Here is a 26,444-nt window from a genome sequence, read left to right as displayed (position 1 = left end):
AAAAGGGTTCTTTTAGGGTTTATTGGATAATTAAGGAGTTTTAGCACAGAAATTCCTTTCTGATAAGGCAACACTATAATAGTGTTCTATATAGAACCTTTAAAGTGCATATCACGGGTAAATTCATGAGCAAGATCAATGTAATTCTCCTATTTTATATTAAACTTTGGTCAAATATCTGTCACATTTTGCATTTTGTGCAATTTTTTAACCTTGCGCAATACCAGAAAAATTCAGTTGAAATCGAGCCATTTGAGGCGAATTGGTCCGCCTCTGAAAAAACTTGGCATTTGGATTTCCCGGCAAACATTGATTTTCATGACGTCACGTGCAGGATGCCTCCCTCTGAATCCTACATCAGCGCTGGTTTGTTTATGAGAAAACGACCTGGTGGTTTTCTGCAAATTTCTTCAACGTTATCGCGTAATTATTAAAATGGTTAACAGATGTATCGTAGGAGGGTGTAGCAACACCAATCTTGATGGGATTAGTACTCATCGTTTCCCAAAAGACCGGACAATGAGAGAGAAATGGGAGCGCTTGGTCTACACAGGCTGTGCACTGAAACCGTGCAAAGCTCTCGCAGCCTGCTGGCGCTTCCGCAGGTAACGTCACGAATCTGGCTCCAGACTCCCTTGGGATTTTTCCAGACGCGTTTTGTTATTTTATTTTTTCTGCTGCAGACAGATGGCCTTGTGCAAAATTACCCTTCTGGAAGTGTGTGTAAAGGGACATACTTTCATATAAAAAAAAACGAAATTGGTCCAGAATACGCACTTTAAGGGTTCCCCCAGAGGTACAACCAAGGAACCGTTTTCTCAGAGTGTTGTTCTCAGTTTCAACGTTTACCCTGAAATTCTGGGACGTTCACCTCACTCTTATACACTTGTGGCCGAATGTGTGTTCTTACTCGGACTGGGATTGTGTTGTGCTCTCCATGTTAGTTTGTAACAAATTGTGTGTGTTCTAATGCAGTATTTTATGACTGAAATAATTTCATTAATTCCTGTAGGTTCACGTTAATTAAACAGATTTTAATGCTTTGCAGAATGTAAACTAACTGTCGACGTTTTAATTTCCACTCAATTCATAGTCATTTGTGGATCTTACTTCATGAATCCTAGTCTGTGATGGTGTGAACTAAGCAGATCTTATAGTGTGTCAGGAATGCAGGAAGATGTAAAAGCTGAAAGAGAGTTTTATTCAGGCAAACTGGCAGACAAATCCAAATGATAAGGCAAACGAGAGAATCAAAAACAGGCAATGGTCAGGCGAGGCACAACCAGGGTATCAGAAGCAAAGGCAAAAGAACAAAATCCAAAGTGTAGACAAGGTCAAACCAGATAACTAACTTCCGTGGGTTTCCCAAAAGCCTCAGTTGACTTGCTGACTTTGGGACTACGGTTGTTGTGAACGGTTTTGCTGTCGGGTTTCCGTCGGTGGGGGGGTTTATAGCATCAACGAAGCTGATTTTGTTAGGACTGTTAATGTTATAGTCATGTTGTCTGTTGTTGCCTGGATGGGGATGAGTTCCCTTTTGAGTCTGGTTCCTCTCGAGGTTTCTTCCTCAAGTCGTCTGAGGGAGTTTTTCCTTGCCATCATTGCCACAGGCTTGCTCATCGGGGATAGATTAGGGATAAAATTAGCTCATATTTCAAGTCGTTCAAATTCTGTAAAGCTGCTTTGTGACAATGTTTATTGTTAAAAGCGCTATACAAATAAACTTGACTTGACCTGACTTGACTCTTAACACTAAGAGCGTCTTAACTAGGAGAGACAGTGTTCATTGTGCTGCTCGCTCTACCATTTAACGATGATCTTTGAGCTGTGATGCTTTTGGGAAACCCACCCCTGCTTAGTAAAGTAAGACACATAGAACTGAGCATATACTTCATGAAGACAAACTGTGAACAGAGTCCTAAAATAGGTGAGCTGTGAACAGGTGAGTGCAAATAGTAATCCGGAAACTGTGAGTGGTGAAGTGTAAGGTGGTTGTTTTATTCCGTCGCAGCCATATTTGAAGACTGCTGTGAATTCTGGGAAGTGGAGTCTTAAGTGCAAGCAGATGCAGACATGACATAGTGTCTACTACTTAATAATTTATGAATAGTTTGGCATAGAGTTTAAATTGCATCTTGTCGTCGAGATCTGAGCTTCACACTGAAAAAAATCTCATCTCATCTCATTATCTCTAGCTGCTTTATCCTTCTACAGGGTCGCAGGCAAGCTGGAGCCTATCCCAGCTGACTACGGGCGAAAGGCGGGGTACACCCTGGACAAGTCGCCAGGTCATCACAGGGCTGACACATAGACACAGACAACCATTCACACTCACATTCACACCTACGGTCAATGTAGAGTCACCAGTTAACCTAACCTGCATGTCTTTGGACTGTGGGGGAAACCGGAGCACCCGGAGGAAACCCACGCGGACACGGGGAGAACATGCAAACTCCGCACAGAAAGGCCCTCACCAGCCACGGGGCTCGAACCCGGACCTTCTTGCTGTGAGGCGACAGCGCTAACCACTACACCACCGTGCCGCCCCAAAACCAAACTGAACAGAATAATAATATTAGAGCATATGAACCATCGAATTGTGTAGTGTCGTGTATTTCATGTCAATAAATTGCTGCATTGTGTTGTGACAGTGAGACCAATAATGAGATACGCATCGCAGTTACGAATACACATTTATTCCTTTCTTTGACATTGCATGCCATGTGCCAGAAACAACCCCACGACATTTATTATGGTGTGACTCTGCTGGGTGCCTGGTGGACAGCAGTGAACCAGTGCTTTCACTTTACATCATTACTATATAGTTATGATCCAGTAACAAACTTGATGTCAAACAGTTGTTTGGTTACATCTTTCATGTCCACGTGCATTAGCACTCGGAGCGCAGCACCATTAGGACAAATTACCATGCACCTGTTCCTGATTAGAGCTCAATCACAGCACATACATACCGGTATAAGGACTCTCAGTAACACACAGACTTTGTGAAGTATACATTGTGTTTTTGGACTGTGAGTATTGTATTACCTCTGATATCCTGTCTGAGCCTCGCTCGACCACTGCCTGCTTTTCAACTCTGTCTACGTTTTGGATCTGTTGGATTTATGAGCATGTTTTCAGTAAAACTCTCCCTGCAATTACATCCGTCTATCACCCTTACATGACAGAAACAGTCAACAGTCCAAGAAGTTAGTGGACTAATAAAACTGTTTTAACTAGTTTTATATGAAACAGTCATGATTATTTTCTGTAAAATATATTAGTAAATAAGCCCATGTTATTTTTAAAAAGCAAATTAAAAAGCAATAACATCATTGCTGCCACTCATATACGAGTATGGTGGCTGAATGGATTAATGGAACATAGGTTCAGCTATGACCAATCTGTTGATTGTCTCGACACCATTGGGTGGTGGACTTGCTATGCTCATAACACGCGGATTCTTCAATAAGTCTGGCTTTCTCAAAGTGAAGAACACCATCGCGGGTTATGTTTTTCCAAACATGCCGATCCATTGCTAGTTGATCCTACTCATTAGAATTGATTCGACATTTCAGCAGGGAGGACTTTAGAAGGTCCTTGTGCCTTTTCTTTGGAGTGCCCACTGGCCTGGTACCATGAGACAGCTGCGAGAAGTAGAATTGTTTAGGAAGACGATAGTCTGGCATTCTACGGAGGTGACCAGCCCACCTTAGCCAATGACGCAGAATGATTGATTCCAGGCTAGATGAGGATGCTCTCTTAAGTACGACAGCGTTTGTTACTTTGTCTTGCCATTTGATATTCAGAATTCGTCTCAGACATCGCTGATGATACATTTCCAATTGTCTCATCTGCTTCCGATAAGTGACCCATGTCTCACGGCCACAAAATAGAGTGGGGACTGGGTGCACAAACCAGAACCAAACCTTTCAACTTTCCGAGTCCAGAGCAAGACATAGTCAAGATGCCAGGAAAGATGAAGGTTTCAGCCGTGATGCGCCATCAGTTATCCTCTGCCGCACCCAGGACTAGGCGTTTGTCAGGGGCCTTAACCCCTATCCATTTGACCTAAAGGCCTGACCACAATGGCAGCAGTGAGCATTGCTCAGGGGCCCACCCCATCCACTTGATTCTAACAAGAACCTATACCACAGTGGCACTAGTATCGTAACCCTGACGTGGGAGGCTTATGGGTTGTGCACCTTGCCCAAGGGTGCCCCAGAACAGTGGTGACTAGGGGGTAGTGACATTCTACCTGGAACCTTGGAACTCCTGAACCAGGACCTCACCACCGGATGCGGTTTAAAGTCTTACCCAGGACACACAAAAAAACCAAACAAACCAATAAGTGCTGGATAAAAAACCCGTATATCTTATGTAAATAAAGATACAAATTTCGTTGTCTGGTGGTCAGGTGTTTGAGATACGTTGCCTTGTGCTTATGATTGGGTTCCATGTGGTGGTGCACATTTGTTTTTCATACAGACATTATCTGGTCAAAAGTCATCAAAAATCAGGTTGACGTGTTACCATATTCTCTTAAGTATGGGGCTCTGCTCTGCACGTGGGGAGCGTCACTATAATAATAACATACTCAAGCCAAAGTGGTGCAGCAGGTAGTGTTTGTGTCACAGCTCCAGAGCGCTGGATTTGATCCTGAGCTCAGGTTACTGTCTGTGTGGAGTTTTTCATGTTCTCTGTATGACCTTGGGGGCTTCCTTCAGGTTCTCTGGTTTCCTCCCACCTGTCAAAAACATGCCACTAGGTGGATTGGCTTGTCCAAATTGCCCCTAGGAGCATGTGTGTGTGTGTGAGAGAGAGAGAGAGAGAGAGAGAGAGAGAGAGAGATACCCTGTAATGGACTAGTATCCTCTCGAGTATATATTCCTTTCTGGCACTGAATGATCCTAGGATAGGCTCTGGATCCATGACCAGACGTGTTTACTGAAGAAGAATGAATGAACTATGAGATGAGTCTGTGTCCAACTTCTTTTAATTCCTAGACTTCAATCTTCTCCTTTCATTTTGTTACAGAGGCACAGACGGTGGTTTTATTGCAGAGATCACCCTCCACATCCAAAACCTATTTCCCAATTCCTGTAGAAAACCTGGAGGAAGAGTACCGTATCCGGTCGGCTGATGATGGGAAACTCTTCCGAGAAGAATACAATGTGAGTTCTTTATTTATTTTCGGCTGATTACAGATGATCATAGAGTTTAAAAAAAAAAAAAAAGAGTTCCTGCTCAGTAAATTATTTTCTACTTTTAAAAAACTACCTCACTATTGTTTGGTAGAAACAGCGTCCATAGAAACGCTAATGTTGTATGCTGAGTCTAAATATCTTATCAGAATACAGGCTGACTTTGTATTATAAAAATGAATTAACCTTGACACTTACAACCAATGCATTCAGTAGGCTAACAGGGAATTCAGTAGCATTTGTTTCCCAACATGTTTAAATGCCATTTTGGAGGATTGGAAATAATTTGATATTGGTTCACTGGTGATTCATTTAAGAATGACCCAATTTGCAATTTAAGGCGGATGATTCAAGAGTCATTCCGTGGTCATTTTAACTGAATCATTGGCTGGTGATTCAGCCACCATATACTCTGTGAATGAACTCCAAGTCTCATGGAAAGGATGTTTATGTCCTGCAGTCTTAATGGATACTTAAGCTGTCTGTACTAAACAGGAAGTAGCTGTAAATGTCAAACAAAGTGCACATCGAATGCCCTCAAGACTAAATGATACCCTTAATTCAGACGCCTAAAAATGAGTGTACGAAACACACATACAACACAATACTTCAGAACAAACCAAACAACTACTTACCTTTGTTGGAACAACGCTTTGGATATTTTTTCTCAAAAATATATGTTCCAAAAAGATCGACACTGCTAATTAACATAAAACTCAATTTGAAAGTCGACGGCCTTTTGATTTCATAAAATTGGTTTAAATTTATCTCCCTCTGAAATTAGGTCATTGTGATATATGTTTATTTCTGTAATATCTAAAAAAAAAAAAGGCCATTATGTGGCTGGGAAGTTATTTCATTTGAGGGGATTCCCGAACAAATAATGTGCATGAAATCACCGCTTCACGCAGTCAAGCAGACAGAGGAAGTCCGTGTGTGTGCACATGCGCAGGGTTACTTTCGTCTTCTTCATCGTTTGGGTTTTATGGCAGCTGGCATCCGTGGTGTTGCATTACTGCCATCTACAGGTTTACCTATAAGTGACTGTGCACTGACAGTTTCATCGTTCTGTCACTAAACGAACACACCGAGGTGCTCGCTGACTGCCGATATTTATTAATTTGGTCCTGCATTTCCTTTCCTTCGTATGTAACATAACGTCTTTTCTTCTCGCTTTCCGTTACTGTAGTCGGTCTTTCGCGTTTCTTTCACACGCTCACGTCCTCCATTTTTCTCTCCTGTTTCAAATTTATATCCCACAATGCCTTGAGCGAACGGGGAAAGCCCACCACGTGATGCATGACGTAGTATCTTATATTGCTTCATGGTGAAGCAGGAAAAAATAGCAGAGGATTTAGGGCCACATGGCCCTAAATTCACTAATTGCTCTATAAAAAAAAAAAAAAACTAATAAAATGCAAAGTCTGTGATTCAAATTCAGTAGCTTTCGGTCCACCAAACAAAAATAAATTGGACGTCAGGGATTTTTTTTTTTTATGACCTAAAGTTGAAAAATCTGAAAGGCAGTCTACCTTTAAACTACATCAAGACTGTGACTAAAGTCACAGTAATTTGCACTAGCTGTTACAAACCGGGATGTCTTCTCACTGTACCTTATAGATCTGGAACAGTAAGAGATAGAGAATGATGCTTAGTGAGGATAAGTTGCACCCAGCTGCCCTGAACAAAACAACAACAACAAAAAAAAAATTGAAAAAAATCATGAAAATGACATTTATAAGTGATTGAAAAAAAATCCCATTTTTCATGGATCATTCCGTATCAGTGATCCAGATCAGCACCAAAAGTCATAGCAACGTAATTCAGCCCAGAGGTATTCTTCATGTGAAATCTGGTGATTGGTTGAAAACCGAGGGAGAAACAGCATCCTAAATAACGTTAGGAGAATAATAACTAGCTCGAGACTGTGACTAAAGTCACAGTGATTTGCGCCAGCTCTTACAAACCGGGACATCTTGTCACCGTACCCTATAGCTCTGGAATGGTAAGAGATATAGAATGATGCTTAGTGAGGAAAAAAAGACGGTTTTTCATGGATCATTCTGGATCAGTGATCCAGATCAGCACCAAAAGTCATAGCAATGTGAAATTTGGTGATGATTGGTTGAAAATTGAGGGAGAAATAATGTTAGGAGGAGAATAATAATAATAATAATAATAATAATAATAATAATAATAATAAAGTAGAAATATCCTGAGAGAGAGTTACAATTTGCACCAGTGCTGCTAGCGCAAATTAATAAATGCAAACTGTCATTATTGAAAGATGAGCATACTCCAAAATCTATACAGAATGTGGTTAAAAACAACAACAACAATACAGTATCAGTGTTTTCTAACAAACATCTCGAGATTTGAATCCTCCTGAAAACTTGTGATGTGAATTGAAAGCGGACGTCCACATGTACAGACCTAAGAACATAAAGGAGCTTAAATATCCTGAATGGTGGAGCGGACTGAGATGATATGACCTTGTTCGACATTACAGAAAGAGACTCGTTGCTGTTATTTTCTCCAGGACCTGATTATTATTTGTAAGGATTCTGATAATTATGAAACCAATGTTGCAGAACTTTATATACGGTACAGAGTCTTTAAATAGAGTGCAGTATGAATACATTTTTGCACATTTTTAGGCAAGTGCCAATAATTCTGGGCACGTGATCACATACAGTATAACAAAGCCTGGACAATGCAGCATTTACCTCGAAACAGTAAACTGAGTTGAAAAAAAGAAAAAGATCACCTTTATAATCTGCACTTTGCAAAATGTCCTTTTTAGTCAATATTATGTCCATGATGTTTATTCTGTGCCACTGCAGTCGTTACCAGGCGGAAACCCACAAGGCACGTACGACGAGGCAAACAAAGATGATAACAAAGAAAAGAACAGATATCCCAATATTCTCCCATGTGAGTGGTTTTTTTTTTCTGACTTTCTCTCTTTCTCTTCAGATAGCTAGATCTAGCTAAGAACACACTCCGCTGTCACAGTCTCATAGAGAGACTGTATTTTGTGGTTTTCTGTTTGCTGTGCATTTCCTGTCTCTGTAATGCACACCAACCTGTCAAGTGCCTACATAGTGATCAAAGTGAACATGTCTTGCTTCCCTTTCCCTTTTGCATTTCAGTTAGTCATCTTCACATTGATAGTATACAGTGTCTTGCAAAAGTATTCATCCCACTTGGTGTTTATCCTGTTTTGTCGCATTCCAAGTTGGAATTAATTAAAAGGGATTTTTGGAAAGTTAGCACCATTTGATTTACACAACATGCCTACCACTTTAAAGGTGAAAATCGTTGTTTTATTCTGACTCAAACAATAGTTAAGATGAAAAAACAGAAATCTGGAATCTACATAAGTATTCACCTCCCCCCCCCCCAAAAAAAAAAAGGCAATTCTTTATAGAACCACCTTTTGGTACAATTACAGCTGCAAGTCTCTTGGGCTATGTCTCTATTAGCTTAGCACATCTAGCCACTGGGATTTTTGCCCATTCCTCATGGCAAAACTGCTCCAACTCCTTCAAGTTAGATGGGTTGCGTTGGTGTACAGCAATCTTCACATTATGCCACAGATTCTCAATGGCATAGGCATGTTGTGTAAATCAAATGGTGCTAACACTCCAAAAATCCATTTTAATTCCAGCTTGGAATGCAACAAAACAGGATAAACACGAAGGGGGATGAATACTTTTGCAAGGCACTGTATGTGCTAACTCAAATCCCCCCCCTTCAAAATGTTTGACTTGAATTAATATACACAGAACAATAGTTCCTAGTAATACCTTGCACACTTAAGTACTAATCTTATTTCAACAGCTTTATGGGAAAAATTAAGGTTTTCAAAAAGCCATTTGAATATTAGATAAGACATTCCTTTATTGATCCCATTAAGGGAAATTCAGGTGTTGGAGCAACTCAAGTACAGAGTAAAATATTGATAAATGTGGGTTAAGTTAAAAAAAAATGAATAAAGATAGGTATATTCTTCTTCCCGTAGCCAGCAAGAGCCATAGGGGCACCACTGATGACATTTTAACACCATCATTGGTGTGTCTAGGGCACTTAAACTTGGCAGAGCGCATCCAACACAGATCAAACTTGATCAATGGACAACTTAGAGTAGCCAGTTAGCCTAACTGTATGTTTTTTGTGGAAACCCACACAGAACACACAAACTCCACACAGAAAGGCCCCCTTTGGCCACGGGGCTCAAACCAAGAACCTTCTTGCTGTGAGGCAACAGTACGAACCACTGCATCACTGTGCCACCCACAGATATAATAGAGATATAATAGATCTCATCTCATCTCATTATCTCTAGCCGCTTTATCCTGTTCTACAGGGTCGCAGGCAAGCTGGAGCCTATCCCAGCTGACTACGGGCGAAAGGCGGGGTACACCCTGGACAAGTCGCCAGGTCATCACAGGGCTGACACATAGACACAGACAACCATTCACACTCACATTCACACCTACTGTACGGTCAATTTAGAGTCACCAGTTAACCTAACCTGCATGTCTTTGGACTGTGGGGGAAACCGGAGGAAACCCACGCGGACACGGGGAGAACATGCAAACTCCGCACAGAAAGGCCCTTGCCAGCCACGGGGCTCGAACCCGGACCTTCTTGCTGTGAGGCGATAGTACTAACCACTACACCACCATGCTGCTGGAGAATAAATCTATAATAAAAATCTCTATCTACTGTCGAAAAAACTGTCCAACAATTGTTCTCCAAATCACTTCTGAATTGCAATCCTACCTTAAACTTTGAGTAATATTTATTGTGCATGCTTTAGTGGCAGATGCTCTGTCATGGTGAAAAAAAAGTTAACTTAACAGAAACTTGGTGAGGGATGGGCTCTGCCAAGTGTAAATGCCCTAGACGCACCAATGACGGACTGTTAAAATGTCATCGGAGGTGCCCCTATGGCTCTTGCTGGCTCTGGGAAGAAGATTATATCTGTCTTTTTTTTTTTTTTAACTTATGCTTTGTACTACTCACACAACACACCTTTCTCCACTTTCACACCAGTGTGGCAATTTTAGAGTTTATCTCAGCCATGTTAGAAGCTCAGAAAGAAGATAAAGTGCTCACTTATTTTTCTCAAATGCTGCAGAAAAAAAAATACATACCATGTAATTAGATGGATGAGGTAAATATCACCCTGGTTCAGCTAAACACTAAGCGCTGTCTGTTTTTGCTAATCAGATGATCATTCCAGAGTGGTGCTGACACAAATAGACGGCATTCCACACTCAGATTATATAAATGCTTCTTATATAGATGTAAGTATCCCATATTTACTACTATATATCCACTGTATTTATTGTGATAATTGTATATAAACTGTACTTGTAACATTTACACCAATAATAATTTTCACACGTGGTCATGTGTTTGAATAAAGTCTGCTTTGTGTCTCACAGGGCAACAAAGATAAAAACAAATTCATCGCAGCACAAGGTGAGTTTATTGTTGTAGTGTGTAAGGAATGAAGCAGAATGGGGCATGTTGTTATAGGGAAATAATCAACAGCATGTGGTCTGATGGTGAACAGAGCTACTGTTACCGCCCAGATGTTGATTATTTCTCTGGCACCATAGCAGTCTGTCAATGCTAACAGTTTTTATTTATTAAAGAATGGGACATCATATATATATATATATATATATATATATATATATATATATATATATATATATATATATATATATATACTAGTGCATCTCAAAAAATTAGAATATTGTGAAAAAGTTCTATATTTTCCATCAGTTATTTAAGAAAGTGAAAATGTTATATATTATAGACTCATTACACATAAACTAAAATGTTTCAAGCATTTTTCTATTTTAATTTTAATCAGTATGGCATAGGGTACAAAAACATAAAAAAAACATCTCAAAATATTAGAATATTTCATTTCGAGTTTGAGTAAAACAGTATGAACACAGTGTATCTCTCAGTCTAGTTCAGTACACACAACCACAATCATGGGGAAGACTGCTGACTTGACTATTGTCCAGAAGATGATCACTGATGCCCTCCACAAGGAGGGTAAGCCACAAAAGGTCATTGCTGAAAAGGGTGGCTGGAAAAGGTGCACAAGCAACAGGGATGGCCGCAGTCTTGAGAGGATTGTCAAGAAAAGTTGATTCAAGAACTTGGGAGAGCTTCACAAGGAGTGGACTGAGGCTGGTGTCAGTGTATCAAGACCCATCACGAACAGACATCTTCAAGAAAGGGGATACAACTTTCACATTCCTAATATCAAGCTACTCCTGAGCCAGAGACAATGTCAGAAGTGTCTTATCTGGGCTAAGGAGAGAAAGAAATGGACTGTTGCTCAGTGGTCCAAAGTCCTCTTTTCAGATGAAAGTACATTTTGCATTTAATTTGGAAATCACGGTTCTAGAGTCTGGAGGAAGAGTGGAGAGGCACAGAATCCAAGGTGTTTGAAGCCCAGTGTGAAGTTTTCACAGTCTGTGATGATTTGGGGTGCCATGTCATCTGCTGGTGTTCGTCCGCTGTATTTTATCAAGTCCAAAGTCAACACAGCCATCAACCAGGAGATTTTAGAGCACTCCATGCTTCTATCTGCTGACAAGCTTTATGGAGATGCTGATTTTCTTTTCCAGCAGGACTTAGCACCTGGGCACAGTGCCAAAACTACTACCAAATGGTTTGCTGACCATGATATTACTGTGTTTGATTGGCCAGCCAACTTGCCTGATCTGAACCCCAGAGAGAATCTATGGGGTATTGTCAAGAGGAAGATGAGAAACACCCGACCCAAAAATACAGATACGCTGAAGGCCACTATCAAAGCAACCTGGGCTTCAATAACACCTCAGCAGTGCCACAGACTGATCACCTCCATGCCACACCGCGTTGATACAGTAATTCATGGTAAAGGAGCCCCAACCAAGTATTGAGTGTATAAATGAATATACTTTTCAGAAGTTGGACATTTCTGTATTGTAAATCCTTTTTTTTGATTGATCTTAGGGAATATTCTAATAATTTGAGATACTGGATTTCTGATTTTCATGAGCTATAAGCCATAATCATCAAAATTAAAACAAAAAAGGCTTTAAATATTTCACTTTACATGTAATGAATATAGAATATATGAAAGTTTACTTTTTTGAATTAAATTATGAAAAAAGGAACTTTTTCATGGTATTCTAATTTTTTGAGATGCACTAGTGTATATATATGAGTTATTCCATGAAATCAAGTCATTAGTATATGGCTATAAACCATGTATGACGAGATTGAGTGGTATAACTGTTTTATTCTATCCGCATTCACTGGATTTTGAGAAACAGAGCATTTTTATTTTTATTTTCTGCGAATTTGATAAATAAAACCTTTATACACAACGTCCGACAGAATAATTTCCGCTTAGAATGTAAACAAACCGGCGAAATGACATTCGCAATTTGTGAAAAATGCCATAATAATTATTCTTGAAAAATAAAAAAGATACGTTCTTACCATCAAATACTTTCATTCCATATTTTGTTGCTTTTTTATTGTATTTTTGGGGGGGATGTTGTTTTCGAGTAGGGTTTTTATTTTGTTCTCGGTTGATTCAGCAAAACGCTCCGCCATTTTCTTCTTGTTCTTTAGGTTTTTTTTTTTGGTGGTTGGTAAACCAACTTAACGGTGTATTACTGCCACCGACTGAACTGGAGTGTTGAACCGGAGATATTTGGTGTGTGTGGGGGGGGACTATATTCTTTTAGCTATTTCTGTTTCTTTTAAATACTTGATAACAAAGTGAAATATCTGACTTGATGTGCTCTGCCATTTTGTTTTTCTCCACTCACGGTATGTGAGCTGATAGCCTAGTAGTAGTGTAGCCAATCAGAACGCACGATTGCTCATATCTCGTGAATGTGGATAGATATATATTTGTAGTTGCATTTAATCTTGTGGAACATCTATGAAACAAGTTCATTCCTGAGATCACTTGTAGCGTCTATAAACAGTTGCTTCTTCACGAGGTTCTCTTTTTTTTCTTTCTCTTGAAGTGAATGAGACTAAAAAAAAAAAACATGCATCAGGTTACCGAGAAACCACATCCTAAATGCCAGAATTCTTCATCTTAAGCTCTGACTGTTACACAGTGCTACTATTTAAGACATCCTCTGTAAATGGCAAATAAAGGTCTACTTACCAAAACAACTAATGAATTACACATCTTTGTCCCCAAAATGTTTAATTAGTTTTTTGCAGACAGTACAGAACAGTATATCAGCTTCACATTACATCAGAGCGTCTGCATTAGAGGGAAAGAAAACCCGAGCATAAATCCCACTATCCCACCCCATGTCGGTTGTGGACACAGTAAGCGACTAATAAGTTACATGAGAACATAAAAATAAATAAATAAATAAATAAAGTAAAATCAGATAAAATAGAGTAAAGTAAATGAATAATGAGGAAAAAATAGTGTGTGTGTGGGTCTCTCTTTCTCTCTCCAGCAGCTAACTGTTTTAAGAAGTGTCCTCAGCATCATCAGGAACAATAGTAATATTATTGCTAATACAGGCCATCGGGGGCCCCAGGTTTTACACAACGATGTCAGAGATCCCTTCTGTGAGAACCTTAACTTCTCTCAGTGCAGATGTTGTAAGATTTCACATATCCAGCTGTTGTGAGTCATGAATTACACATTTTAAATATCTGTTCACGTGGAGCGTCTGCCATTCGCTTGCTTGTTTAAGTTGTTGCTATGGAAACGATAACATATTAGAATGTAGAATAAGGAATGCAGTAATATTAACGTTGCAGCCAGAGCTGCTGGAATAGAAAATTAATCAACGCTTTCTCTTTATCGTACCACTACGGTATATAATGGAATTTAATCACCACTTCACCATGCTGTTTACAATTTCTGAATTTTTCAGTGGATGAGATTTGGTTATGAGATACTGAATATCTCTCTCTCCATCTCTCTCTCTCTCTCTCTCTCTTTCTCTCTATCTCTATCTGTGTGCGTGTGTGTGTCAGGACCAAAACAAGAGACTGTTGCTGATTTTTGGAGAATGATATGGGAGCAGAAATCAGCTACAATTGTCATGCTGACCAACTTGAAGGAGAGGAAAGAGGTAATTCGTCGCCAACACACGTACAGGTCTTCACACGTCTGGATGCTACGCACACAACTCAAAGACAACCGCTGTAGACCCCTTCGCATGTTTGTAAACAAACCGACCGTTGCCAGGATGCGCGCGCAGCCTGGACCCAGAAACAATGGCGCTGCCCATAGACCGGCATTATGAGCTGTCAGATTATGCCAAACAATTGTCGTTACAAGATCGAGAATGCTACATAAATAAGTTAACTCTAACAAGTGGACATCGCCTACCGGATCCGTATTTAATTAAAGAGTGGACGGACGATGTTAGTAAGTTCCCTGGTATACAATGGCCAGATATATACTCGTACCTTATTGACAAGACTTCAGTGTACACCCACGAAAAACTTCGTGCCTACAAGTCTTTAGACGCATATGATTATGTTATGTGCGGGCATGTACAATTTGATTAACAATGGGACATTCATATTCATTTTGTTTTAATTAAATTATGCCAGTGATGTGATGGCAATGTGGCTTTAGCTACAACAGCAAATACCAACACTAAACAGCAATTTGCAGGAGGTAATGGCATGAAAGGAATGATAGTGTAAAGAGTGCAGCTAAGAGAAATCAGAGCTGTGTAAAAAGCGAGAGGCAGAGAGCAGAAATGAAACTGAACGGGGCGGGAGCTAGGTTAGAGCAGTCAGCGTAAGTTGGCATTTAGAGTGAGGGCACACAATTTTACCTTTCCATCCTTGCTTTAAAATTGTGATTTTCGGCATACACAAATAATGACGGCACAAAATCTGGACTGCTTGAGTCAAGCGAGACCTCTCCTACAAACACAATTGCATGCAAAGCTAAGTTAACATGCTAACAATATTCATTACATTGTGTAACTATGACCCAGCTAATCAGACAAACGTTACCAAAGTATTTTGCTACATCAATAAACGAAGACTAGAAAGAATAAAAAAGAAAGATTTAATAAATAGCCTGATCTTACCTGTGATGAAGTGGGCGCTGCAAACCCACGCATTTTTGATGGTGCTTTCATCCCAGTCTACACGTTTGATGGCTTGTAGTCATAGACGTCGGCGATTTTTTTTGGAATGGGTGAGATCCTGCTGGAATTCTGAACATTTTAACCCCATCACTGCTACGATTCTGACACCCGACAACACAACAACTAGGCATTTCTGAGTCTTTTTTGGGTCCAGGCTGCGCGTGCAATTTCCGCTTACGTATGAATGACGTTTACTGCGAAGGGGTCTATAGACATCACGTCAACATTCGGAGACAAACAGTACTGTGCAAAAGTTGAGCTACCTTAGGTTTATTACAGTATGTACATTTTGCCTCGGATGTCTATTTTGCATTAGTGCCAGTAAAAAATAGGAAATGTGATATTCTCAAATAATACAAATAACTATCTTTAGTGAAAAAGAAGAGCAAAGGCTAACGTGATCTCTACAGAGCCCTGATCTCATCATCTTTGAGGCTTGAAAAACCAAGCAGATAACTACATGAAAGTGTGTCTGAGAGAACTGATGTCATTTTTTTGAAGGAGAAAGAGAAGGAGGGTCACACAAAATATTGAAGAATGGATATGAGAGTTAAATCAGCTTTGGTCTGGATGTTGAATCGATAATTATGTAATGGCTAATAAAAAACTCTCGGGCATTATCATAATTATTCAGCTGAGTGTCATTCTGTGTGTATTATCCATCAAGCTCTGGCGGACTAATTCTCACTGACGGGCAGCACTGATTAAGTTTGTCCAATAACACCAAGGCTATTAAGAAGTCACCTTAAAACCCCTGACTCTCTGTCAGTTTATGGAACCACGTAAAAGATAAACATATCTACAGAGTTTTGTGTACAAATTTGCTCCATTTGTTCTTCAATCTAGGACAAGTGTTACCAGTACTGGCCTGACAAGGGGTGCTGGACGTACGGGAATGTGCGAGTCGCTGTGGAGGACATCACCGTGCTGGTCGACTACACGATACGCAAATTCTGTGTGCAATATGTAAGTCCCAAGTGTGTGATGGCAAAACGCAACAAACTCTCATGAGTATTATAGATTGCTCATCTCATCTCATTATCTCTAGCCGCTTTATCCTGTTCTACAGGGTCGCAGGCAAGCTGGAGCCTATCCCAGCTGACTACGGGCGAAAGGCGGGGTACACCCTGGACAAGTCGCCAGGTCATCACAGGGCTGACACATAGACACAGACAACCATTCACACTCACATTCACACCTACGGTCAATTTAGAGTCACCAGTTAACCTAACCTGCATGTCTTTGGACTGTGGGGGAAACCGGAGCACCCGGAGGAAACCCACGCGGACACGGGGAGAACATGCAAACTCCGCACAGAAAGGCCCTCGCCGGCTGTCACGCCCTCCAGGAATCACGCTTGAGCCAAGTTTTAGTTACTGATGGATGATCAATCTTTTAATAACGTAATCCATAAAATCCACTTCATTTATCTTTCATCCACCGTCAAACTGACAGTACAAACACAACACAACACACAATCAATAGAGAAATCATAAACCCAGATACAATGCAATATAAATCAAAAACAGCAAAGACAAAAAAACAAACATACCTCGCTGGCTGCGTATAACTGAAGAGGGAATGAGACTTAAAGCTTAAAACACATCATCAAACATTTCAAACTAGCCCGCGGCTTGGAACATGGCCGCGAGCATAGTCAAGTCCAATCACCTAGGCGAGTGGTACGGCACCTAATAATGTCCGTGTGCAACACCTGACATCGCCTGACCCAACATGACCCAGCGTAAATATCAAATTAAACACAAACATATTCTTGGACATTACAAACATGATATTTAATGAAAACAAAAAATAAAACAAACTATGACAGTTACACCGGCCACGGGGCTCAAACCCAGACCTTCTTGCTGTGAGGCGACAGCGCTAACCACTACACCACCATGCCGCCATTATAGATTGCTATTAAAATAAAAAAAAAAAAAACAAGAGTCATCAGGAGATGGCATATCCCTCCAGCCCCCACATGAAACGCCACTCCAAATTTCCCAAAGTTGAATTGGTTGCCATGGAAATGCGGAAAAATAAAAATCACAGAAATCCAAAAATTTCAAAAGGCACAACTCCTGTAGTCAATTAACATAACTGAGGTTTCATGAATAAAAAAAATTCCTAATAGTTTTTGAGTTTTGCTCCAGAAACTAAAATGTTTACAGACGGACGGACAGAGAGACGGACGGAGAGGGACAGAGTGATAGCTATATTCCCCCGTGTTATATGCCAGGGGGATATAAAACAAACTTCGAACAAGGGCAAGATTTTCATGAAAGTTTTTCATCTTTAAAAGCACAATACCATAGCCCTATCATTATTATCTCCGCCAACTTTGTTGGAGGTTATGTTTTCGCATCCGTTTGTTTGTTTGTTCCCAATGTAACTCAAAAAGTAGTGAACGGATTTTGATGAAATGTTAAGGAAAGGTGGGCCATGGGCCAGTTGATTAGATTTTGATATCTGTGAATATTCTCAATCATCCAGGTCATAGTAAACTGTGGGTGGTAGAAATGGCACCCAGGAGGACAGAGAGAGTCAGATTGCCATTGATCACCCCAACGGGCAATCCTTTGATCACCCTAATGACTCGCCGTTCACACCCAGGCCAAGTTTACATTAGACCGTATCTGTCTCGTTTTCTTCGCGGATGCACTGTCCGTTTACATTAAAACGCCGGGAAACGGGAATCCGCCAGGGTCCACGTATTCAATCCAGATCGTGTGTGGTCCGGTGCTGTGTAAACATTGAGAATACGCGGATACGCTGTGCTGAGCTCTAGCTGGCGTCGTCATTGGACAACGTCACTGTGACATCCACCTTCCTGATTCGCTGGCGTTGGTCATGTGACGCGACTGCTGAAAAACGGCGCGGACTTCCGCCTTGTATCACCTTTCATTAAAGAGTATAAAAGTATGAAAATACTGCAAATACTGATGCAAATACTGCCCATTGTGTAGTTATGATTGTCTTTAGGCTTGCCATCCTTCCACTTGCAAGTGGTAAGTGACGCGCATGCCCGATATGCACTGAGATCACACACACAGCGGCTCAGTCCCGAATCACTGCTCGTGCGCTTCACTCGCGCGCTCTGTGAGCTGCGCAGGGCCGGAGTGCGCACCCTCCAGAGGGCACTCGCTGTTCAGGGCGGAGTGATTTGGAGCGCAGGATGCCTGCGGAGCTGAGAGTATCCGTGTATTGGCGTTGCTGTGTGCATGCGAATCGTGTATTGGCGTTGCTGTGTGCACGCTAATCGTTTTAAAAACGTTAATCTGATGATCCGCTGATACGGTCTAATGTAAACCCCACCCCAGCCTCCAGTGACCCACACCAACATGATGCCTCAATGACACCTTAGGTGAGCTGGTCATCAGGATTCTGATTCTGATCCAGGAGAGGATAAATAGCTGAAACTCCCTATTAGTCAGACAGAACTGAGGAAGCCTTTTGGACGAGAGGTGAAACGCTTTCAAGAATCTTCAAGCAAGTCCAGTTGCCCATTTCTACCACCCACGATTAGATTTTGATGCAAATCCAAATGTGGCTTAGCAGAGTCATGAACTCTACCGAGTGCCCTTCAAGTATGTTATGTTCTTCTTTTTTTAGTGTTCTTCCTGATGGCAGGTCCACTCTGACGGTTTCAGCCATCAGAGTTTCTAGGGAAGAATTACAGTAGTGGATTCCCATTGCTGTCGACTGCATTATTATAGAGGTTTTCTCCTCTCAACCATTCACACATATTCACACCTACAACCAATTTAGAGCCACCAGTTAACCTAACCTGCATGTCTTTGGACTGTGGGGGAAACCGGAGCACCCGGAGGAAACCCACGCAGACACGGGGAGAACATGCAAACTCCGCACAGAAAGGCCCTCGTCAGCCACTGGGCTTGAACCCAGAACCTTCTTGCTGTGAGGCAATAGTGCTAACCACTACACCACCGTGCCGCCCTTATATTATATTATGTTATGAAAAAATATGAACCACAGTGAGGGGAAAAAATGATCAGTAAACAGAGTATACTGTAATAGGACTATAGGAAAACTGACAGGGTGATGTGTTGACAGCCAAAGTTGATAATTTTCCTATAACAGCACAATCAATGGTCGAATGCTTATTACAGAATGAGACACACTGTTTATCCATTTATAGTAACTTTGCTACTTTTAATGCTGTAGTGTGTCTGGAAAACAAGTTAATTCTGCTTATCACTCACCAACATCTCTTTTTAATTGATAAAACAGCAAACAAACAAACAAACAAGCAAAAGCCCACACCTACGGAAGCCGCGAGTATGGAAGCCGAGAGAGGCCCTTCATATAATCCTTTTTTTTATTCACCTTGTTATCCCGAGATAACGACATAATTAATTCAGGATCTCGAAAACGACACAACTAATTTGAGATCTCGAGAAAACAAAACCGTTATTTCGAGATCTCGAGAAAACAAAACAATTATTTCATGATCTCAAGTAAACAGCTGAGAAATGGTTCATTCAGGTGCGCCAAGAGACTTGTGATATGCTGACTCTGGGGCTATTTCTCATTCTGTATAGACGCAACTTTGGTCATTAGAATGTCTGGAATAATCGATCACCTAATAAGGCAATGTTTTGATCAGGGGTTGACACAGGGAGAGATTGCATTAAGTCTTTTAATAAGGGATAATTTCAAAATTAGTCCACGGCACCTCCGCAGAAGACTGGCCCGCCAATTTCTAAGTCTTCGTTGTCTGACCTACAGGGGGGCGCAGCTCTGCTAGAAATCTCAGCTGTTTTCTCGAGATCATGAAATAATTTTGTTTTTTCAAGATCACGGAATAATTGTTTTGTTTTCTCGAGATCTCGAATTAGTTGTGTTGTTTTCTTGAGATCCTGAATTAATTATGTCGTTATCTTGGGATAACAAGGTGAATAAAAAAAAGGATTATATGAAGGGCTTCTCTCGGCTTCCAGACACACCCATGCACATCTTATGATGTAACTGAGAAACCATAAAGCACAACATCCTCTGTGCTGAAGCCTTTCCCATCAGAAAACGTCTCAGATACAGCTTTAACAGACACTCAAGTCTCCTTCGAAAAATGTTCAATAAGTGTCTTAAAGCTTTATCACATGAAGAGTTACATGTTTTCTAACCGATTTATAATAATAATAATAATAATAATAATAACATTTTTTATTGAGGATTGCACTTAAATATCATAGTGATAATATACATGTGGCCCTCAAACTTAACAAAACAAACATAATATGTATATAAAACCTACAAATAACATACTACTTTTGAGGGCTAAAACTTACAAACTACTAAATCCCTTTAACCTACTGTAATACTAAAACTAGAATGTGACCTGCAGGTTTTCAGATCCAGTGAAAGACTATTCCATAATTTTGCTGCACTAAACGCAAACGTGTGCAGCCCAAAACTATGCTTAACTTTAGGTAAAATTAAATTATGATGACTATTTCTAGTATCTCTTTCATGAATTTCAATAAAAAAAATTAAACTTATTTCTAATATATTGCGGAGCCAGTCCATTAAGTGCTTTGAAGACTAATTTTAGTTTAGAATGTATAACTCTGTCTTGAAACTCCATAATGTTGAGTTCTTTTAGAAGTGGTTGTGAATGGGCATCCCACTTAGCGTCCATAATTATTCTGGCCGTGCGCTTTTGAAGTTTTACCATCTTGGTTGTATGCGATGTGGTGACATTTCCCCAGATGGAACATCCATAGTCCATCACGGGCAAGACTAACACATTAAAAAATTTATGTGGAATATAATGTAAGTGTAAGTTGTTACTGTAGAAATAATAATGTATTAGAACAAAAGCATTCATAGAAGATTTATCGAAGCTTTCTGACCACTGGCATTTAAGAATTGAACAGTGCTGTGGTTTAACAGATTTTAATTCTGTGAGCCATGCTCGGTGCTTTGTCCTGCTCACTAGATGAAAATGTGAATTTAATTGCATTTTATCTAAACCTTAAAGGGATCGTCCAGCAAATTTATCCTCAAACTTATTTTAAGTAAAAATAGTCGCAGATTTCAAAAATCCTTTCTTTTCGCTCATCCCATTTTCCCCCATTCACTTCCATTCATTTTTTCCCCCATTCAAATGAATGGAGTTTTGGGAGAGAAACTTGGTGTCATGTCACGCTGTGCACTTCGCGTTCTAAAATTTCTGTTTTAAACCATGCCACACTCTCTGTTAATCTACCCAGCACCATGCAGATCATGTAAAAAAAAAAGATTTTAGAGCACGAAGTGTCATGTTGTGCTGTGAGTTGAGCCATTTTAAACCAAGATTTTAGAGCATACAGGCACACACACTCCACACACACACACACACACACACACACACACACACACACACACACACACACACACTCTCTCTATCCGTAGATTTTGCAGCGTGAGGTCTCATGTCTGATCCAGTTTCTGTCGGTGATCCTCTGCTACAGCTGAACAAGCACACTTTGCATTTTCTCTGCAGAAATGCAGTCGAGTTCCAGCTTGTGCTTTTTTTTTAGCATCATTATGGCATTTATATTCTACACAATGAGGCATACTTATTTAAAAACTGAGAAATTCTGTAAAATACTTGTAAAACTACCAAAACTACAATGTAAACAGAGAATATAAACAGCTGAGTTGCTCCAAGCGACCACTACCTGACGTCAGCGCATACGTCACCACCACAGGAAGCCCATCTGACATTTTAAAGAAAATTCATTTTTCTCGAACACTACTTGGTTTCCGAAAATAAAAGTTAGATTTTTGAAATCTGCGACTACTTTTACTGAAAATAAGCTTGAGGATAATCTGCTGGAGGGCGGCACGGTGGTGTAGTGGTTAGCGCTGTCGCCTCACAGCGAGAAGGTCCGGGTTCGAGCCCCGTGGTCGGCGAGGGCCTTTCTGTGCGGAGTTTGCATGTTCTGCCCGTGTCCGCGTGGGTTTCCTCCGGGTGCTCCGGTTTCCCCCACAGTCCAAAGACATGCAGGTTAGGTTAACTGGTGACTCTAAATTGACCGTAGGTGTGAATGTGAGTGTGAATGGCTGTCTGTGTCTATGTGTCAGCCCTGTGATGACCTGGCGACTTGTCCAGGGTGTACCCCGCCTTTCGCCCGTAGTCAGCTGGGATAGGCTCCAGCTTGCCTGCGACCCTGTAGAACAGGATAAAGCGGCTAGAGATAATGAGATGAGATAAATCTGCTGGAGGATCCCTTTAAAGGACCCTTAAATTTAGTCGTGTATTTAAGTTACTTTAAGACCAGCCCTTAAATTTAGTCGTAAATTTCAGTACTTTTACTGAACTTTTTAAATTCATTAAATATACTAGTAACTTTAAGACCCTTTATTAGTATTATTAAAAGCAGTATTGACTTTAAGTACATTTAAATGCTAAATTTAGTAACTTTAAGTGACATCTTGAACGTTCTTTTGAACAGCATTTCGTTATCTTTACGACGTCATGGAAAGTTACTGAAAGTTATACCAAAAGAATTCTTAAAATTATAAGTAAATACACTGAAATTTAGGATATTTCGTAAACCTTGAGGGTACTTTAAGAATATCTTAAAGCTGTTAAGTCATCTAGTGGATATTGTTATATTATTAAATATAACGTATGTTTTATTTTTCTTACACCTCAGAAGTTTGTCAATGCTAACAATCTGTATGTATTTTTAAAAAAAAAAGTCATCTTTTTTTCTTTTTATCGATTGATAGGTGCATTTAATCTTGTGGAACATCTATGAACCAAATTAGTTCCCGTTATTACTTCTGTAATCAGAATCTTCAAACAGCCGCTCTTTCAATAGCTTCCCTTTTTTTCTCTCTCGAAGTAAATAAGACAGTAAATTCAGCTTATCAGGTGACCGAGAACCCATAAGAAACAATGTCAGAAATCCTAGTGCCGTCTTTATCTGTGACTGTTACACAGTGCTACCACTGAAGACGTCCTCGATAAATGTTACAGAGATGTCTCCTTAACAAAAATAACTAATGAATTACACATTTTAAAAATCTGTTTACGTGGACACTGACATGACAGATTACTGAGGATTTTAATCTAATTAGAGAGAAGGTCGCAATGAGCTCTTGAGAGATCATTGTAGGTCATTATACAAGTTTATAACAATTACTTACTGTAGGCTTCATTATAAAAAGAAAAATCTCTTTCTCTGTCTCCCCCCCAGCAAGCTAGTGATGGCTCTAAAACCCCTCGTCTGGTCACGCAGCTGCACTTCACCAGCTGGCCAGACTTCGGCGTGCCCTTCTCGCCCATTGGCATGCTCAAGTTCCTCAAGAAAGTCAAGCAGGTGAACCCGTCATATGCAGGTCCCATCGTGGTGCACTGCAGGTACACAACCTAACATGAACAACACATCGAGACATACAGTGGTGCTTGAAAGTTTGTGAACCCTTTAGAATTTTCTATATTTCTGCATAAATATGACCTAAAACATCATCTGATTTTCACACAAGTCCTAAAAGTTGATAAAGAGAACCCAGTTACACAAATGAGACAAAAATATTATACTTGGTCATTTATTTGTTGAGGAAAATGATCCAATATTACACATATGTGAGTGGCAAAAGTATGTGAACTCTTTGCTTTCAGTATCTGGTGTGACCCCCTTGTACAGCAATAACTGCAACTAAACGTTTGCGGTAACTGTTGATCAGTCCTGCACACCGGCTTGGAGGAATTTTAGCCCATTCCTCCGTACAGAACAGCTTCAACTCTGGGATGTTGGTGGGTTTCCTCACATGAACTGCTCACTTCAGGTCCTTCCACAACATTTCGATTGGATTAAGGTCAGGACTTTGACTTGGCCATTCCAAAACATTAACTTTATCCCTCTTTAACCATTCTTTGGTAGAACAACTTGTGTGCTTAGGGTTGCTGTCTTGCTGCATGATCCACCTTCTCTTGAGATTCACTTCATGGACAGATGTCCTGACATTTTCCTTTAGAATTCACTGGTATAATTCAGAATTCATTGTTCCATCAATGATGGCAAGCCGTCCTGGCCCAGATGCAGTAAAATAGGCCCAAACCATGATACTGCCACCACCATGTTTCACAGATGGGATAGGGTTCTGATGCTGGAATGCAGTGCTTTCCTTTCTCCAAACATAATGCTTCTCATTTAAACCAAAAAGTTCTATTTTGGTCTCATCCGTCCACAAAACATTTTTCCAATAACCTTCTGGCTTGTCCACGTGATCCTTTGCAAACTGCAGATGAGCAGCAATGTTCTTTTTGGAGAGCAGTGGCTTTCTCCTTGCAACCCTGCCATGCACACCATTGGTGTTCAGTGTTCTCCTGATGGTGGACTCATGAACATTAACATTAGCCAATGTGAGAGAGGCCTTCAGTTGCTTAGAAGTTACCCTGGGGTCTTTTGTGACCTCGATGACTATTACACACCTTGCTCTTGGAGTGATCTTTGTTGGTCGACCACTCCTAGGGAGGGTAACAATGGTCTTGTATTTCCTCCATTTGTACACAATCTGTCTGACTGTGGATTGGTGGAGTCCAAACTCTTTAGAGATGGTTCTGTAACCTTTTCCAGCCTGATGTGCATCAACAACACTTTTTCTGAGGTCCTCAGAAATCTCCTTTGTTCGTGCCATGATGCACTTCCACAAACATGTGTTGTGAAGATCAGACTTTGATAGATCCCTGTTCTTTAAATAAAACAGGGTGCCCACTCACACCTGATTGTTATCCCATTGATTGAAAACACCTGACTCTAATTTCACCTTTAAATTTACTGCTAATCCTAGAGGTTCACATACTTTTGCCACTCACAGATATGTAATATTGGATCATTTTCCTCAATAAATAAATGACCAAGTGTAATATTTTTGTCTCATTTGTTGAACTGGGTTCTCTTTATCTACTTTTAGGACTTGTGTGAAAATCTGATGATGTTTTAGGTCATATTTATGCAGAAATATAGAAAATTCTAAAGGGTTCACAAACTTTCAAGCACCACTGTAACCTTGTTGCTGAACATGTCACCTCGCTCTTGGAAAATAAAGTACATTATTGTACCTTTACGCGTACAACAGCTTGTCATTGGGGCAGTTCCCTCCAAAGTACGTATTAGTACCCTTTATATACTGCTTGGGAACGTATATGTACCTTTTTGGCCCTAAAAAGGAGCACACAGTTCTAATCCAATAATAAACTCTAGAGGGTACATTAGTGCAGATTGGACCTTGGGGGACAGAAATGGACTCCTACTGTAGCCCTAATTCTGACAGTGCTCCTGTGCACGTTTCATCCCAATTCTAATTCAATTTCTACTCTTTCTGCTAGAAACATTTGAAGATTATAGTTAGTCACATATCCAGAATTGGGTTATGATCTCGACTACGCGTTAAAAACACAATGGGTTTGAAAAAAATCATTCTAATAACTGAAGAAAAATAAGCTACGATAGAAAATCAAGTGAAATAATCAACAGCGCAGATTAATACAGAGACTCTTAAAAGGAAACCAGCAAACTGCAATCTTTTACGATGTGCACTTTCTTTATATTCATGCTACCAAAATAGAAATGACAGATAAGCTGGTGTAAAAGGAAGTCACATGTCTTTATGGTTCTGGTGTGTGAAGACAGGAAACATGAAAAAAAAAGAGAAAGATCTATGTTGTACCATGCTGTTTCATCAGTAGTTAATGTATTAGATGATTAAATATAAATTTTAATACAAGATGATCCCCTCCCACACCAGGATCTGGTCTTCCCAAGCAGTCTCCTGTGCCAGTACTACCCAGCTCTTTGAAGCACCAATCTCTGTTTCAGTAGCCCTCTGCCTCTCACGTAGCTAGGGTTACAATAGGGAGCGACTCTTCTGGTAACCGCAAGAGTTTGACTCACTCACACCTGTATTGCAGCGTGCCTTGCCAGAAGATACCATCTTTATCATGGTCTTTGGTATGACCTGACCACGAATAGATCTCCCACTCGAGAGGCAGACACACTAACCACGAGGCCAACTCACAGTAATGTGAGATAACACA

General features: G+C 40.3%; 1 protein-coding gene across 7 annotated transcripts in view; it reads left to right on the top strand.

Moving 5' to 3' along the window:
* The window catches only part of ptprea (protein tyrosine phosphatase receptor type Ea), a 320,826-nt gene that overhangs the window by 264,174 nt on the left and 30,208 nt on the right, over positions 1–26,444 (top strand). For all 7 annotated transcript variants that reach the window (XM_060940270.1, XM_060940271.1, XM_060940275.1 and 4 more), the window contains 7 exons: positions 5,038–5,174; positions 8,048–8,138; positions 10,443–10,519; positions 10,661–10,697; positions 14,253–14,350; positions 16,235–16,354; positions 23,602–23,765. In XM_060940270.1, the coding sequence (XP_060796253.1) occupies positions 5,038–5,174; positions 8,048–8,138; positions 10,443–10,519; positions 10,661–10,697; positions 14,253–14,350; positions 16,235–16,354; positions 23,602–23,765 (724 nt within the window). The remainder of the gene's footprint in view (positions 1–5,037; positions 5,175–8,047; positions 8,139–10,442; positions 10,520–10,660; positions 10,698–14,252; positions 14,351–16,234; positions 16,355–23,601; positions 23,766–26,444) is intronic.

Source organism: Neoarius graeffei, chromosome 14 (genome assembly GCF_027579695.1).
Source record: "Neoarius graeffei isolate fNeoGra1 chromosome 14, fNeoGra1.pri, whole genome shotgun sequence".
NCBI lineage: Eukaryota > Metazoa > Chordata > Actinopteri > Siluriformes > Ariidae > Neoarius > Neoarius graeffei.
The sequence above is the reverse complement of the archived record's forward strand: the minus strand, read 5'-3'. Positions and strand labels throughout refer to the sequence as shown.